Source organism: Montipora foliosa, chromosome 2 (assembly GCF_036669935.1).
Source record: "Montipora foliosa isolate CH-2021 chromosome 2, ASM3666993v2, whole genome shotgun sequence".
Lineage (NCBI taxonomy): Eukaryota > Metazoa > Cnidaria > Anthozoa > Scleractinia > Acroporidae > Montipora > Montipora foliosa.
This window is the reverse complement of record NC_090870.1, coordinates 7,805,547-7,820,995: the sequence shown is the minus strand read 5'-3', so window position 1 is coordinate 7,820,995 and position 15,449 is coordinate 7,805,547. Positions and strand designations below refer to the sequence as shown.

Below are 15,449 nucleotides of genomic sequence, written 5' to 3'. Positions count from 1 at the left end.
CAGTTTGAAGTTTTGTATATCAAGGGCATGCTAACTTACTTAAAGGACCCTATTTTCCCGAGACCTTTCATGAAAAAGTGTGATACAGTATACCAAGAGAGTGTACCACATCATGTGGACCACAGTGTGTGATTTCTCCAAATCGACTCTTCAGCTGTCTTGTGTCTCCCACTAGTTGGATTCGTGTCTGTTGTATTTCTCTTGTTTATTTGTTTACTGGCTCTTGGGAGTCCCAAAAAGGAGAGGTCAATTAAGTATTAAGGGAAGGTATCTTTTTGCCAACGTTGCTTTTGTTATTCAAATGTGCCAACCACAGGAACAAAAGACCCTTTGTTTCTACAGCCAATAAGGCTCTGGTTGGCTCATTAATGACAATAGGTGACGTCAACGATACCTTCCCTTGTATTCCTATTGCTGTAATGGTGACGAAAGACTCGCCAATGGAAAATTTGAAGGTCAGCACGTTTACTTTTTCAAAATTTCCTCAAATTTACTTTGATCGATGATCATGAACAGTGGGAGGAAACAAAGGGATTTCTGTTTCGAAGGTTCCTGTTGGGAATTTCAATCCATCTTCTAAAACCTTTTCGAAAGCAACACAAGAACGTAGCGTCGGGGCGTGCCACGTGCCGCACGCGCAACGACGGCTACGGCGACGACAGCGCAAGAAAGCAGCAATATTATTGGTTAACAAGTAGAATAATCGTCCAGCAAGTGCGGCACGCACTTACTCCACGAAATCACCAGGTTTTGACGACAACTTGAGCATACAATAGGGAACCTAAGCAACGACAACGGCAACGGCAACGAGAACGGCACAAATCTGCATATTTAGGGCGCGTTCGATTGACCGTATACGTGGAATAGAAGTTAGAAATCCTTCGAGATTCACATTAATATTGTCAAACATCTGCTGAAATGAACATTTTAAACATAGCTTTATTATCCTTGTTACTGTAAGACGCCACACATGTTGTTTTAAATCATCACTCCACGCATTGTTATTCAATCGAACGCACCCTTAGTGGGCAAAAACAATAGCTTTGCACGCCCTGCACGTGCATTTTTCACTTTTGTCCATTTCGTTGCCGTCGTCTGGAAAACAACAACGTGAAATAGCCAAATTTGAGCTTTTATGACGAATGTCAGCAGTTGAGGCCCCCGTAAATTTTCATTTTCTTCCCTAAATTAAGCGCCGTTCCGACCAGTGTCATTTTTGAGGAACTAAAAAGGGAAGAGAGGAAAAGAGGAATTAAAAGGTTGAAATAGTTACTAAGTGATTACAATGATGTGAATTTTTATATTTTGACCGTTGTCGTTGCTTAAGCTCCCTAATAATGAAGCGTTCATTTTTTTGCCTTTACTTTTTTAAAAACCGTTCTACCAATCTAGTTCTATGATAGATCGCCCTCATTGTACAAGTTGAACCAGGTGGGCAAGTCGTGAAATGCTTTAGATTGCACAAAGTGTTATTTTGAAGTGACGTACTTGTTTAAATCCCCTAACATCAAATACTGCTGACGTTTTACTTCTGCAAAGGCCGAGCAGAGAAAAGAGTCGTTTAAATCACGAAGAAGTATTTATAAATATTGTTGCCGTTTTTGCAGCGAAGTGATTGCTGTGAATCAAGACAGACTGGGGAAAATGGGAAGAAGAGTTCAAGTGAGATAGTTGATTATATTTCTTTTTTTGTTCAAAGTGGCTATTCGTAAAGGCGGCGAAATACGAGATACAAAAACCCTCAACTTGTCGCGCAACATTGTTTCGTTGCAAGTTTTGGTCGATGTTTCGCGTTTTTCAACTTGCATGATCAACTTGACCCGCAACAAAAACATTTGTTGCGGGTTGAAGAAATGCAGGGCGCTGATTGGTTGATTTGCTAGTACACGAGCACATTTGTTGCGCGACAAGTTGTGAGCTTGACGAAAAAGGAGCAACAAAGCTAAAATTTGTTGCTCAGAGTAGACCCGCGCTCTACTTTTCGCAACAACTTTCTTCAACCCGCAACAAATGTTTTTATTGCGCGACAAGATGATCATGCAAGCTGAAAAACGGGAAACATCGACTCAAACGTGCAACGAAACAATGTTGACGTGCCCAGTTGAGGGTTTTTGTATCTCGTATTTAGTCGCCTTAAGGGACCCGTACACCGACCTATCTCATACAGAAGTCTTCTTAGGGCGCGTTTGATTGACCGTATTCCGGAATAGGAATACATGGAATAGAAGTTAGAAATCCTTCGTTTTTACGGAGATTCACATAAAAATTATCAAACATTTGCTAAAATGCAATTTTAAACACATCTTTATTATCCTTGTTGCTTCAAAAGCGCCAGACAGACCGTTTTAAATCATCACTCCACTTATTCTTTTTCCGGAATTGGGTCAATCGAACGCACCCTTAGAATGATAATTACAGGTTCAATGACACTCAGCATTGATGCCTCTTTAACTTCACGAAATACCTCCTTCGTTCGATGTCACGAACGTACCTGACGTACCCATTTTAAAACGGTTAGCTTTCAAAAACTGACTGGCCGTCTCGTTAAAGGTTAGAGTTAGAACCTGTAATAATCATTCTAAGAAGACTCGTGTATGAATAGGAAATGTAGGTCGGTACGTACGAATAGCCACTGCCTTAGAATGGCTGTCTTTGCCCACGTGGCGTCATAAACCATAATAGCTTTTTGAGGTGGCCACACTGCTAAACAAAATTAGGACAGACCGCAAACACCGGGGAGTCCGTGCTTAACGGGTGTTTATGTGCAATGGTTGTGAGACGGGGCTTACAATTTATACCCCTAGTCTGAAAAAAAAACTTGGAGATTTGATTCGTTAGTCAATTTTACGTGGAGAACCTTGGTTTACACAGGAAACACGACGCCAGCTCTCTGAGAAATTATTCTGATGGTCCTAAATGTTTCCTATTTCTTCAACACTTAGGCCTTGAACCACGTCGCTTTGGAAAGTTTCCATCTTTTGCAAAATATACATACAGCCGTATGAAAAAGACAAAAAGTCAACATAAGGTTGAGTTTTTCATTGCAGAATGGAAGTACCGAGATCTGGGCGCGGCCGCTGGTTGATGGCTCCGTAGCTGTGGTGTTGTTTTCACACTCTGTGTCTACTCCGGTCACGATTTCCGCAAGTTTTGAACTGGTAAATGAAGGTTATTTTGCATTTTTGTTGTCTTGTATAGGCCACTAATACTACTTATACTCTTTGTTTGTTCCCCCTCCCCCCCCCCCCCAAACTTTTGCATAGGCATTGTTTTTGTTTCCTCTTGGGACTATTGTAAGTCCCAAGAGAAACTGGAAACAATGCGTATGCAAAATTTGGGGTGACAAATAAAGAGTATTATTGTATTTCGGAAGTGGCCTATTCCTGTCACTCGGGTAAAAAAAATCTAGGATTCAGGAAGTTGTGTATTTATCAACATGCGCGGCAGAGTAATCAACTTTCCACTCTCGAACGTTTCGTTCAGTATGCCGCTAGAGGACAATCCCGCGGACTGAAATTGCAATTATCGCGCTGTTCCTTATTGGCTGAGGAGTCGCACGACTGCTGTCGACCAATCAGATCCCGTGGGTTCCATTTCAAGCGCGAATGGCGGGGATTTGCTGACGAGTTAATGCGGCGATAGGAAAATCCAATTTTAATTATATGGGTTTTAAGTTCTTATTCTATTTTTGTGATGCATCTCGAAATGGCAACACATACTTCGCATTGGTTTTTCCAGGTCGGACTCTCGGCCAAGCAAGCGATTGCACGTGACCTGTTTGAACAGAAGTCTCTGGGGCCATATGAGGATTCCTTCAAAGCAATCGTCAACCCGTCAGGGGTGGTGATGGTAAAACTCACTCCATTCTAGAGAATTTCGAAGGTGAGATATTCACCTTGCAACAACGATATTTGTGTAGTTATTGAAGGAAGGGTTTATTTAATTAATATCGGGCACGCCGAAAGACTGTTGTCAGTCCTTTTAGCAGGCCATTGTACACCTCCCAAAGTGCAACTCTGCTCAAATACGTTTTCAATGTCGTTTATGCAAATCCCTCTACCCATAGCAAGCATATTTTGTCGACCTTCTCGATTCGAAATGGAGCTATTAATACACCGTGAAATTACCGTGAAGTTTTAATGGAAAAAACTAGCATTCAGATGACCCATGACCAAGATATTGAAAGGGGCCTGTTGTTCCAGATCATTTTATTACAGATCATAATGATTGCCACACTTCCGAAAAGCACGTGTTTAGAATGACAACTCAGTATCATATTTTTAGTGATAACGTCTGCTATATATTTTCAATATTTTCATCAATTTCTCTCATACTAAATTCTTTTTGGGAAGTCAGAAGTAAGTATATTTAGCCAAAACTTTGCCCAAAATGAACCAACTTTATTCTTTCCGTTCCTAATAAAGTTCGAGGCCCGATAACCGACTGAAAAATGAGATTAGTATGAGATCAGCCGAGTTGTCGTAAAGAAACTGAACGGTTCGCAAAATCAGTGAAATCACAGGGCACACAGCATAGTATTACGAGAACTAACTTTTGCTTTTTTCTCTCCTCTCTTCTTTATCTTTAAGATTTAGTACACCAATTTTCCTGGACGGAAAGAAGAAAGAAACCCGTTGCTTTAACAGACGACTGAATTTTTACGCGATTTGCTTAATGCCAGTGACAAATTTGAGGGTGATAGGTGAAGACGACTTCTCAAACTCATTAATAATTCATAAGCCCAAAACAAAAGAAATCACTACCGTGAAGGAAGTTTGGATATGTGGACTTAATTAGCATAAATTTTCGCCAACTTTGATCCCAAATATCTCTTAAAATACTGATTTCTTTGAGAAGCAATATCAAACACTTGAAAGAGTATTTCATCAGATATCCAACCACCTCGAAAGCGGTTAAAAAACTCGGCCTTCGGCCTCGTTTTTCAACTCGCTTCTCGGTGTTTGGATATCCGATGAAACACTCCTTCTCGTGTTTGATATATTACTTCGCAAGTTGAACCGAGTGGTGTCTTGTTGTTGGTACTTTTGGTGTCGTTGCAGTTTGTAACTAAAACGTATATATGGGGAAAGTGATGAAACAAAGGGTTTTTAAAACATATGGGTAATGGGCCATGTCAGATCCTGGGTAAAACAAGAAATTTTAATAAAATTGATTTATTGTTTACTGAAGGTGTTTGGATAACTGTTCGACAGTCCAAACTTGTGTTTTTACAAATAAAACGTTTTCAATGAAGTCGGTTTAAAGAAGATTCGAGATTAAAACACTGGGTTGAATGTTTAGGGATTTCATGCTCTTATTCAAGTAAGTGGTGTTACTACAGTTCTCGTTATCAGAAGATATCTTTTAAAGGTTTGCATTTATTCTCGTATCTGTACAATATATTGCTTTCAAGGATAATAATCGAAACTTTTAGCTCTTATTAACCGAGCAAGAGACAGAGCTATGTAATAAGAACAGTTATAAACCGACCGCAGTTCTGTACAGAATTGGGCTGGCTTGTAAGAACGAATTCTCCTTGTTCTTAATATAACGCAAAAACGCCGGTTTTAATTGGGGCTTAGCCTTGTTAACAAGGATATGTTGGATTCTGGTAAGGTTCTGTGCCCATTTTTGTGTACGTCCAGCCATTTTGATACCAAGGACCAGCTGGGTTCTGCATATATGGAGGGACGTTCTTACAGGGGGAGGGCTGATCTTGGAAAACGTTATCCGGGACTTTTTGTTTCAGGAGAAGGTCCATGAATCTTTCGATGGATGCTAAATGAAAAGATAAAATATTTCTCAGTTTCAAGTCTCGAAAACAACTGACCTAGCCTCTAAATCTCCTCCTCGGTACCTTCTTTGGGGCCGTTATCTTTAAAGAACTTGGAAACTTGGTTGTCTCGTTTTCAGATATTTCTTACCTCCTTCTACAACACCATACACCGTGACACAAAAGAAAGGTCGTATGACCACTTCATTCATGGGAACTCGTCAGCCCAACAAATTGACCCACTCCCAACTGAGTGGCTTCATAGCTCAGTTGGTAGAGCATTGCATCGGCATCGCAGGGGTCATGAGATCGTACCCCGTTGAAGCCAACTGAATTTTTCAGGTGTCTATAAGGAAACAATTGCTTAAATTGTCCAGTTAAGTGCGAGGATCATTTCTATCTTTCCTATTTTCATTTTACCAGCAACATTTTCAAGACTCTTCAACTGTCCTTATCGTGGTCTCATAACTGGGGATTCTGAGCTGATGACCCCGCTTTGATTAGCCAATCAAAAGGCTGCATTCTGTATCCAGGATTTTGATCGCGGCCCCAAAAAGAAAGATTTGGAAACTGACAGGTTTTCATTCCTGTTTTATGTGTTTTGTACGCTTGCGGGCCTATATTACCTTTGTCTTGGGGTCCTTGATATTCTCCAGCGTAACGTCCTCTTCTAAACACTTTGATCTGTGGCCAGCTGTGTACGTTAAATCTGTTCTCGCAGGTGCCTTTTCCTTCTCCAAAGCAGTTAATCTGTTGATAGTAGCAAAAATAATGAGTTTAAAACCTTATTACTGAAATGTCGCAGTATGAACTCCTCATCAACATGTAAGCGATTGTGGTACAATAGATAATTTTCCAGCCAGTGTCAGGATTACTCCTTTATTTCATCTACAATTCACAATTCGTTATTTTTACAAATCCTCTAATACAGTTCATTTTGGGGGGTTATTTGCATTAAAACAATGGATGTCCAGGTCGCTGAAGTCCCAAATCTGAGAGTACCCAATTAACTTGTATTATTTTAATGCAAAGATCCCCCCTAAACGTATTGCATTATTGGAATGGGAAAATGGTCAATACGTTTCTTTTGATTTCATTATCGAGCTTAAGTTTTCTAGAACCAATTTTACCATTTTTAAGGGATGTTCTTATCAGATGGGTCATAACTACTATACTGTATCACGTAACAGCAATGTTGTAGTTTCATATGAAACACCAATTATTGATTAACAAAATGCGGCTACTATTGTGACGTAATAGGTTACTATGGAAACATGAAAGCTCTCCAAAAACACCGTATATTTCCTCTTGACTTGTTTATATCTCAAAAATGAACTAGGTGACACCCATTTTTAATTTTAGAATGGTAATTAGCAGTTTGAGTCAGAACTATCAGCAAAGTTTGAAAAAATTCTTGGGAGCCAATTCAGAGCTATCTTAAATTTTCGAAAAATTTAATGTAGCTCTGAATTGGCTCCCAAGAATTTTTTAAAAATTTTCCGATAGTGCTATCTCAGATTGCTTATTACAATTCTACAATAAAAAATGGGGGCCACTGAGTTCATTTTTGAGATAGCCACCTAAGTGTCCTCACCCTCTATCTTCATGAACAATACACTCGTCGCGATATACAGATAGTTCCCGATGAATATTAGAGAGCTTTAGATTCTAGTACGAGAACGACTACAAGTACGAGATTTTCTCATAAGACAACAGTGAGCGCGCGCAAACTAGCGTCATTTTGGCGGGAAAAACGTGATGACGTCGTCATTTTAGAACGAGGTTTTTCAAAAATGTCGTCGTATCAAAACAAGTCAACAACAGGATAGCAGTTTTGGCTTTTTTGGTGAGCAGAAAGGCTCAGTTACCAGCAAGAAGAATAACTGAGCAACCTATACTGCTAACAATCTAAGAGTAAGATTAAGCGTACGGGTTATAAATTTCCTTAGTATTTTCGCTAAAAACGGGCAGTCAAAACTCGTACTCGTACTCGTTCTCGTCCTCGTCGTAGAATCTAAAGGTCCCTATTGTAAATCGAAGACTGGTTCAAGCGCAAAAGGAACAGAGTGCTTTTCGGCGCTTGGTAAATCGTCTTCTCAATCTGATTCAACATCTCGAACGACTCCCATACCGTTACTCTATGCAAACTGCTCACCTTGGCGAACACATATTTTCCTCTTTGTGCAAGATCTCTCGCAGCGCTATCAAACTCCGGCTTCAGTCGAGCGCAGTCACTGCACCTGAATGGGGAGAGTAAGGGGTTACATTACAATTACATTTTTCCCTCTGGAATTTGTCGAAATCGGTCACGTGATAGCAATATTGTTTGCTTGGTCGGCTCATATTCCACCTCGGCCCTTTCTCTTACTTCCTACTTGTTCAGTACCACAGAGAACGAAAGACATTACTTAAAATTAACGGTAATCAACCGCTTGGAAAAGGAGAATTTTGTTTCGATTTAGTATTGAGCTCTGGCTGAGGAATAGAACATTTTTCATTTTTCATGTCTTTTGGCATTAAAACCAAAAGTTCAGAAGTCATGTGTTTAAAACAGTAATGGCGTGTGGTTAGAAAACCACAACACACAACTGATTAGGTTTTTGCGGAAGCTTTGTGGCAAAAGTTGTCAGGGTTTTCTAAATTCCAGTTGGGTCGTTCAAAAAGAAATAGGAGTTCAGTTCTTATTGTATCATATCTTCTATCCTATAATGTGGCCTTCTCTTTTTGCAGGCCAAGTGAGGTGACTTTAAGCTAGAGCGTTATTAGTAATTGCCATCGGTCACAAATAAGCCCATTATCCGACGGAATTTGTGGCGATGCTCTGTTGCACTCCTCTCAAATCCAGACAACGCAAATCAAATGGAAAGACTTGTCAGAAGACAAAAAAAGTCACACCTGCAGGATCAACCATGCGTGAACAGTTAACCTCCTTGCCCTCTTAATTAAACTGTTTTTCCTTTAAACTGGGAAATCCAATATCCAGCAATATTGAAATAAAACAGTCGATCGTCGTTTCATTTGTTAGCGATTCGATCTCTTCCTTTCCTTTTTTTAGGCCATTAGGCAGGGGGACAATTTGAAAATACCTGTCATGTAAACAATAAGACTTACCAAGGGGCGTAAAAATCTACCAACATTGCGTCCTTATCTTTGAGGAAGTGATCGAAATCAGCATCTGTCAACTTAAACACGGGGTCACTTGGAGCACAGAGGCTCGGTCCTACAACGGCCAAGGCGATGAGAGCTATAATCGAAAACATGGCGAAAATCTGCGAGACTCGGAAAAGTTGAGATTCTGATACGAACTTTCATTAACATTTCACGCTTCATATGTAATTTTGTTGATATCTGATTGGTTGCCAGACATCCAACAGAGCAAGGTTTTCACGGTGCATCACGTAATTTCCTAAACAAATTTCCGGATTTGATATTGTGGTGCGAAATTTTCACAAGTTGCCCGAAAGCTTTTCAAAGGAGGCGTTTCTTTTCCTTTTTATTCCATCTTAATTGTAACCGCAAAATTCAAGTCTTAAATTGAAGCTTTTGAAGTTGAAATATAGCAATTGCTTTGAGACTTTGGTCGTAAATATTTCTCCGAAATTCAATTTGTTTTTCCTTTAAATCAATATTTTACCTGCAAATGAATGTCAAAACGCCTCGTTTGTTGTCTAGAAAATCTCATTGTTGACATAAGAATCTTTGCCACTGAAAACGGGGGAATCTATCACCGTCCAATCAGAAGCAGGCGCGGAAGAACGCGAAAAATAACAACGCCTTAAATGGACAGAAATGCGGGATGAAAAGGGGGAAATGTATGGTCCCCTGTCCAATGGAAACCAAGGGCGGGAAAAAAACGCGCCAAAAAAAGGGAGAGCTTTTCAAACAAATGTAAACATAAGGCAAACTCAGATTGAAAAATCCACAAATATAGTCGATCGTAGGAGCAGTCGTGGCTCAGTTGGATAGTGCGCGGCTTTCGGAGCGAGAGGTCCCCGGTTCGATCCTCGGTGACTTAAACGTCTGTTTCGACTTTTCTCTGATCCATGTAGCTATAGCTTTAACTACCCGTAAAACGGAGCACTCAATGACGGAGGGGGGTAAAGGGCGCACCGTTCTGACCGTTGGCTTCCATTGATACCAGCCTCGTAGCTTTACCTTTTACCTTTTACCTTTTACCTTTTACCTTTTACCTTTACCTTTATCGTAAACGCGGGAAAATGTTCGCCGGTCTAGCTCTTTTGCACATGCTTAAATATCGAGAAAAAAAATCGATTCTTCGAGTGATTCTTTGAGGGTAAAGGCTCTTGCTGAAAGCTATTGGCTAAACACAGAATTATGTAGCTTATTTTCTCCTGATTATTGTGAAAAAATACAGCTATTTTCTTTATCTTTGTTGATTTACAACTTTTATTAACTTTCATGTGTAAAAAACCTTTGAAACAAACACTCTTACAATGTCATTTGAACTAAACGGATCTACCCGTCAAACGGCATAAACTGTTCGCTGGACATTATCCATCTTCATTAAAATATTTGGAAACAAGAGGCACTGAACGGCAAACAACTCAAGGGTGCACTTTTCAAATGCTTTCTTACTTTTGTGTACTTAAAATCGTTTGGGATCCCCTTCCCAGATAAGTTCAACAGCTATATGTGGCGTTTCAACAGACGAAACTTTTTTAAGATTGAAATGTCACGCCAAGACAGACTCCGCAAGAGGTGGTAGCCACTTATGCCTCTTGTATAAGTATGTTACCATCACTGATACACACACGCTGCAGAACAGAGTCAGTTCAGTGGTGAGAGCAATGTGGTCTAGGATCGATTCCCGGACTCGACGGTTGGTTGCCCACTCTGCTTACTGAGTACGCTTGTTTTCCCTTTCATCAAAAACCAGCATTTGATTTGTAAGTAGGTTGGTAAAGCACTTGTCTAAAGTGACCATTATCATTATTAGAGAGGTTTTCAATTGAGTGTCGAAAGTAATTAGCGAATTGGTTTGGTTTTGCATTACTTCACTCAGTGATTGGTTCAAAGTTCTCGCGCCACTTTTTCAACCAATCAGACGGGAAACCAAAACCAATCGTGCCTCGCGCGTGCACACTTTCCCGCGCTTTGTATCGGCTACGTGAAATTATTTCGAGTTTTGATTGGTTTACTGGATTGTCTCCGTCTTTTTTGATTGGCCAAAGTAATTACTTTGGTTTTAGTTTTATGATACTCCATTGTTATTGTTATTAGAGTTGTTTAACACTTATTTTCTATAGCTATACAGTGTTGCACTTTTCTTGTAAACGTGCTCAATCCTTCGTTTCCTTTGTTCGTGCTTTTTTTTTAATTTCATTTACTTCGTCTTGTACGGAATAGTTAAGGCAGCTTACAAAGCTACGACACCGTCTGGAACTCATGCGGGCCGAAAATGAACTTTTCTCGGTACAAATACTCCAAAATTTGTTTCGCTCAGGAGAAAACGCCGTGTCTTATGCCCAGCGTGTGTTCTTATCTCTGCGACACATCCTTTCACTTTGATTTCTGCAATACAAAGTTGGACGTGTTGGCAGAAAAGATAAGGTGCTTTTCTAGTTTTTTCTTCGTTTCGTGATAAGGGAAACCAAGAGAATATATAATGAGGGAAGATAGTGTATCCCCCATACATGCCCTTTTCCATAGGTAATATGTCTCGAGTTATTTTTGGAGCGACTCCCACGCTGTACAGAACCTATGGGGATTAGGCAATAGCCAAAAATATTGCGGGAATGCGTTATCTGAGCGTGGGCTGTACACGCAGCATACATTCCGGCTATATGACTGGCTGTTGCCTAATCTCCTTGAGATCTGTATAGCGTGGGAATCGATCGAAAAATAACTTGAGACATATTACCTATAGAAAAGGGCATATATAGGGGATACCATCTCTTCCCCTTTATTTTCTCTTGAGGAAACTTATGAAGCATTTGGTTTGTCTCCTGATCCACTTCCTTCGCCGTGTACTGCATCTTGAGTACCGGAACTGCGAACAGGCGAACTAAGAGACTGGGCGGCAGATCCAGAACCCGATTGGTCAGTCTTAGCCCTCTCGCCAGCAACCTCCGCAGATGGAACGACAGTCGGGGTAGGCTTCGTCTTATCGCTTTCTGTGGCCACAGCGTTTTTCAGTGCGTCTTGTATAGCACTTTCGATGTCTGCTTTGAGGTCCTTGAGAGCTGCGGTATCGGTTGGTGTAACCCGATTGCTTGGCTTTTTGGGAGATGAGGGGGGCGGATTTTTCTTCGGTTGACTTATCTGTGAGTTAAAGAAGGACAAACACGTTTTGATGATAAGGCTGGAAAAGCAAAGATGCAAATACTATGAAACTGAAATAGTATGTCAACACTGGTCAAAGAATGCGTAATGCGTATAAGATTAGACTGAATTATGTTAGTACGAATTAATTATTTTTTCGTGGCCATGCTAGAGACACTTAACCTTTCCAAGTTGTAAATTATTCCAGTTTTCATGTTCTCAAAGGTTTATTGCCTAGGAAATTACGTTCGCAAGTTTTGTTTTGTTGCAAGGAGTGGAGTTCTATAATTGGAATTAACTTTCACGCTATGACAATCCTGTCGTCCTATTTATCTTTATTTTATAGTTATTTTACTTGGCAAATTTGACAAATTTTGGTCTTTAAAAAATCGCAAACTTAAATGTGACTGGCAAAATTTGGCCGGCATAAGAGTTCTCTAATAGGCTTGCAACAAATAGCCACTATTTTTACGTGTCTTGCAATAATCATTAGCTAGTAGAACTAAATTGACGTACCTTTGGTGCGACATAGACTTGTTGCACTGGTTTAGCAAGTGTTCCTTGATGGAATTGTTGTTGTTGTTGTTGGTGATGTGCTTGTTGGTTTAACTGCTGCTGCCGCTCTTTCTGTGGCTGTTGTTGTTGTGAAGATTGCAGTTGTTGTTGTTGTTGTTGTTGTTGTTGGTGCTGCTGCTGCTCCTGTTGACGATATTGTTGCTCCCGAAGTTGTTGTTGTTGACGTTGTTGGCGCTGTGTCTGTTGGTTGAACATTTGCTGCTGCTGCTGCTGGAGAAGCTGTTGCTGCTTAAGTTGTTGTTGTTGTTGTTTGTAATACTGTGCTGCCTGGTAGTTTACCCGCGCTTTTACGGGCTGTTTGTTGTATGCAGAATTTCTAACCCTCGCGGGACGATGCGCAGGTCTTCGGTGCTTGTCGTGGTGACGTTTCCCGCCGTCTCCTGTTTTACTCCTATAGTACGGACTAGCGGCTGGCATCGGATAACCGTATGGATTAGCATACTGGATATAAGGTGCGTGGGGATAGGCGCGATTAATCTGCACATTCTGTGCTGCTATAGCCTCAGGGCGGTAGTATCCGCGGTAGGTTTGTGGCTGAGCAAATGCATTCGTACCTGGCCGAGGTGGCTGAGTAACCGCTCCAGCGAAATTTTGAGGCACTGGGCCTACTCTTGCCTTGTTTACTGCCAATAGTTTCCGTCTGTATTCGTCTAGTCGCCGCTGGTAATTCTTGTAAGCCGCGATCATTTTTAGCTTGGATCTGTATATATCCAAAGAAGCTAAGCTGCCAAATTTGGACTGTAGGGAGTCTGGGCTCGCCTGCTGCACGGGAGGAGCGTTTCCAAGAAACGCAGCAACATGTGGAGGAGTTTGCGCATGTGCAGAAGAGCCATAAAAGGAGGCCATGAGCGAAGGGTGCTTCGCATTTGTGTTGGCCAGGGCGGGAGAGTGGAACGAGGTAGCATGGTGCGAGGCTATCATTGGAAGATGAGGTTTGTAACTACTCGCTTGATTCAGCGTTGCTGGCCTGGTCGCTTCAGTTGTCAGGGGAGTATTTTGGCTCACTGTTGATGCTACAGAATCTACGTACTGCATCAAGGAACCTAAAGAAACCAAACGACGGTAACATTGTTTCAGCAAGCAAAATTGGTGGACAAGCACCTGTTGATGTAGAATTACTGACCTCTATCTCTTTGTCCAACGTAGTCTCCGACATATTGACCATATTTGAAGAGCTTCATAGTCGGATAGCCTTCAATCTTAAAACGTCGACACAGTTCTTTTCCATCATTCTCGCAATCCACCTATTAAATGTGACAAAACAACTTTGAGGAAGATGACTTTTTTCATTAGGAAAATTATCCCCTTTATTTTCCCTTTTGAAGACTTTCTCCAGTGATTTTCCTGTGCAGCAAGTCTCGTATTTTTTATTGAAGAATTGAAAAAAATGACTTCCAACATGATTGACAACAAGTTGGGTGACTTTTACCCCTTCCCTAGGCGTCCGGTTTTGATCGAATCAACCGTGGCAGACAGAGCGTAGAGTCAAACTTGCGTGACAATCGCGTGACGCCAGTGTGACAACTTCCATGAAAATAGTGAACAAGTACTCACCTTTCCGAAAACATACTGATGCTTTGTGGCAAGTAAGTCTGCTGCAGCGTCTAGTTCTGGATTTAGCTGCTGGCAATGAGGGCACCTCAGGAGAGGATATTATTTATTGTTAGATTTAAATTTTTAAAGTTTTATGCTGTTTGGAAATAAAGATAAAAGTTATCCATGTTCACTGAAATTTGTGCATAAAAAAGTTCCGCAAAACACTGTCAGAAACGCCAATTTTATTACTGGATACTTGCTACTCAATTTGCATCCTAAACTATTTGGAATAATAGCGAAATGAGTTTAGGAGAACTTCCCTGCAGTCGTTGACGAAGCTCTAACTTCGTTTCTTCATCCCAAGGCAGCATATCCTACTCATGTTAGTCTGTCGTGGGTTTGTATCTGTGACCAATCCGTTGTAAAATTAATCGCGCTCAAACAAATTCAGTGATCTCTCCAGAAACCATTCACCCCAACTATTATTTTCAATAAACTTAACAGTCTTACGCACATACCTAACCCTGATCGTGTTTAAGACCCATTTTATAACATCTTTGTCAAAGAATGATCCAAGTTTGACTCCTATCTCAGAGATGTAGGGCGTTGCCTCTATCTGCGGAGGAGTTTTTTTGTACATGTTTTTCTCTTTTGAATCCAAGCAATTAAGAAACTTAACATTGAGATCACAAGTTGATTTACAATAAGCAAGGATTTTAGTTAATCGAGTGAAATTCTGTGAAATCTTTGAGATCGATCTTTCATGAAATCTGCCAGCGAAAAGAAATTGTGCTGGGACAACGAAAAGTAATCACAGTTTTGCTCAGACAAACAGAATAAGTCAAGCATGAAGTTTTGTACTTGTAAAATGTCAATATTTGAAACTCACCAGGGTGCGAAAAAGTCCACAAGCATGACGTCTTTATCCCGTATGTAACCTTCAAAATCTTGTTCATTGAGTCGGTATACATTTGTCGAGCCGAGAGAGAAAGGTGAGCCACAAAGAGTTAGGAGAATAACAAAGGACAGCATTTTCAAGTGATAATTCATATAATCAGTGCAGACTTCTTATTTCTTCCGGGAGATATAATCTTACCTTCAGTTTCATGCATCTCTATTGGTTTATTGCTCGTTGGTCATAACTTATTTATAGTAAATTACCTGAAGTCAAACAACCAGTCGTTCGAGACGAGAAAAGTTATATTTGATTGCTTGGAAAATACACACACCCTTTTGTTATCTATGATCAAAATATTTGTGTTATTTTATTTACCCAAACAGC

At 40.5% G+C, this 15,449-nt stretch overlaps 2 protein-coding genes across 3 annotated transcripts in view; one reads left to right on the top strand and one right to left on the bottom strand.

The window, feature by feature from the left end:
- The window catches only part of LOC137992305 (alpha-N-acetylgalactosaminidase-like), a 16,214-nt gene extending 10,961 nt beyond the window's left edge, over positions 1-5,253 (top strand). For both annotated transcript variants that reach the window (XM_068837570.1, XM_068837572.1), the window contains exons 12-15: positions 1,608-1,662; positions 3,048-3,158; positions 3,739-3,882; positions 4,590-5,253. In XM_068837570.1, coding sequence (XP_068693671.1) covers positions 1,608-1,662; positions 3,048-3,158; positions 3,739-3,870 — 298 coding nt within the window. In that variant the 3' untranslated portion in view covers positions 3,871-3,882; positions 4,590-5,253. The remainder of the gene's footprint in view (positions 1-1,607; positions 1,663-3,047; positions 3,159-3,738; positions 3,883-4,589) is intronic.
- A 107-nt stretch (positions 5,254-5,360) lies between these two features.
- Positions 5,361-15,212, bottom strand: LOC137991131 (uncharacterized). The gene is made up of 9 exons (XM_068836249.1): positions 15,057-15,212; positions 14,186-14,270; positions 13,755-13,875; positions 12,572-13,674; positions 11,720-12,055; positions 8,885-9,078; positions 7,929-8,013; positions 6,400-6,523; positions 5,361-5,778 (listed from the first exon to the last, which is right to left on the bottom strand). Exons 1-9 carry the CDS (start codon positions 15,197-15,199, stop codon positions 5,588-5,590), a joined length of 2,382 nt encoding a protein of 793 aa, XP_068692350.1. The 5' UTR covers positions 15,200-15,212; the 3' UTR covers positions 5,361-5,587.
- Between the last annotated feature and the right edge of the window lie 237 nt (positions 15,213-15,449).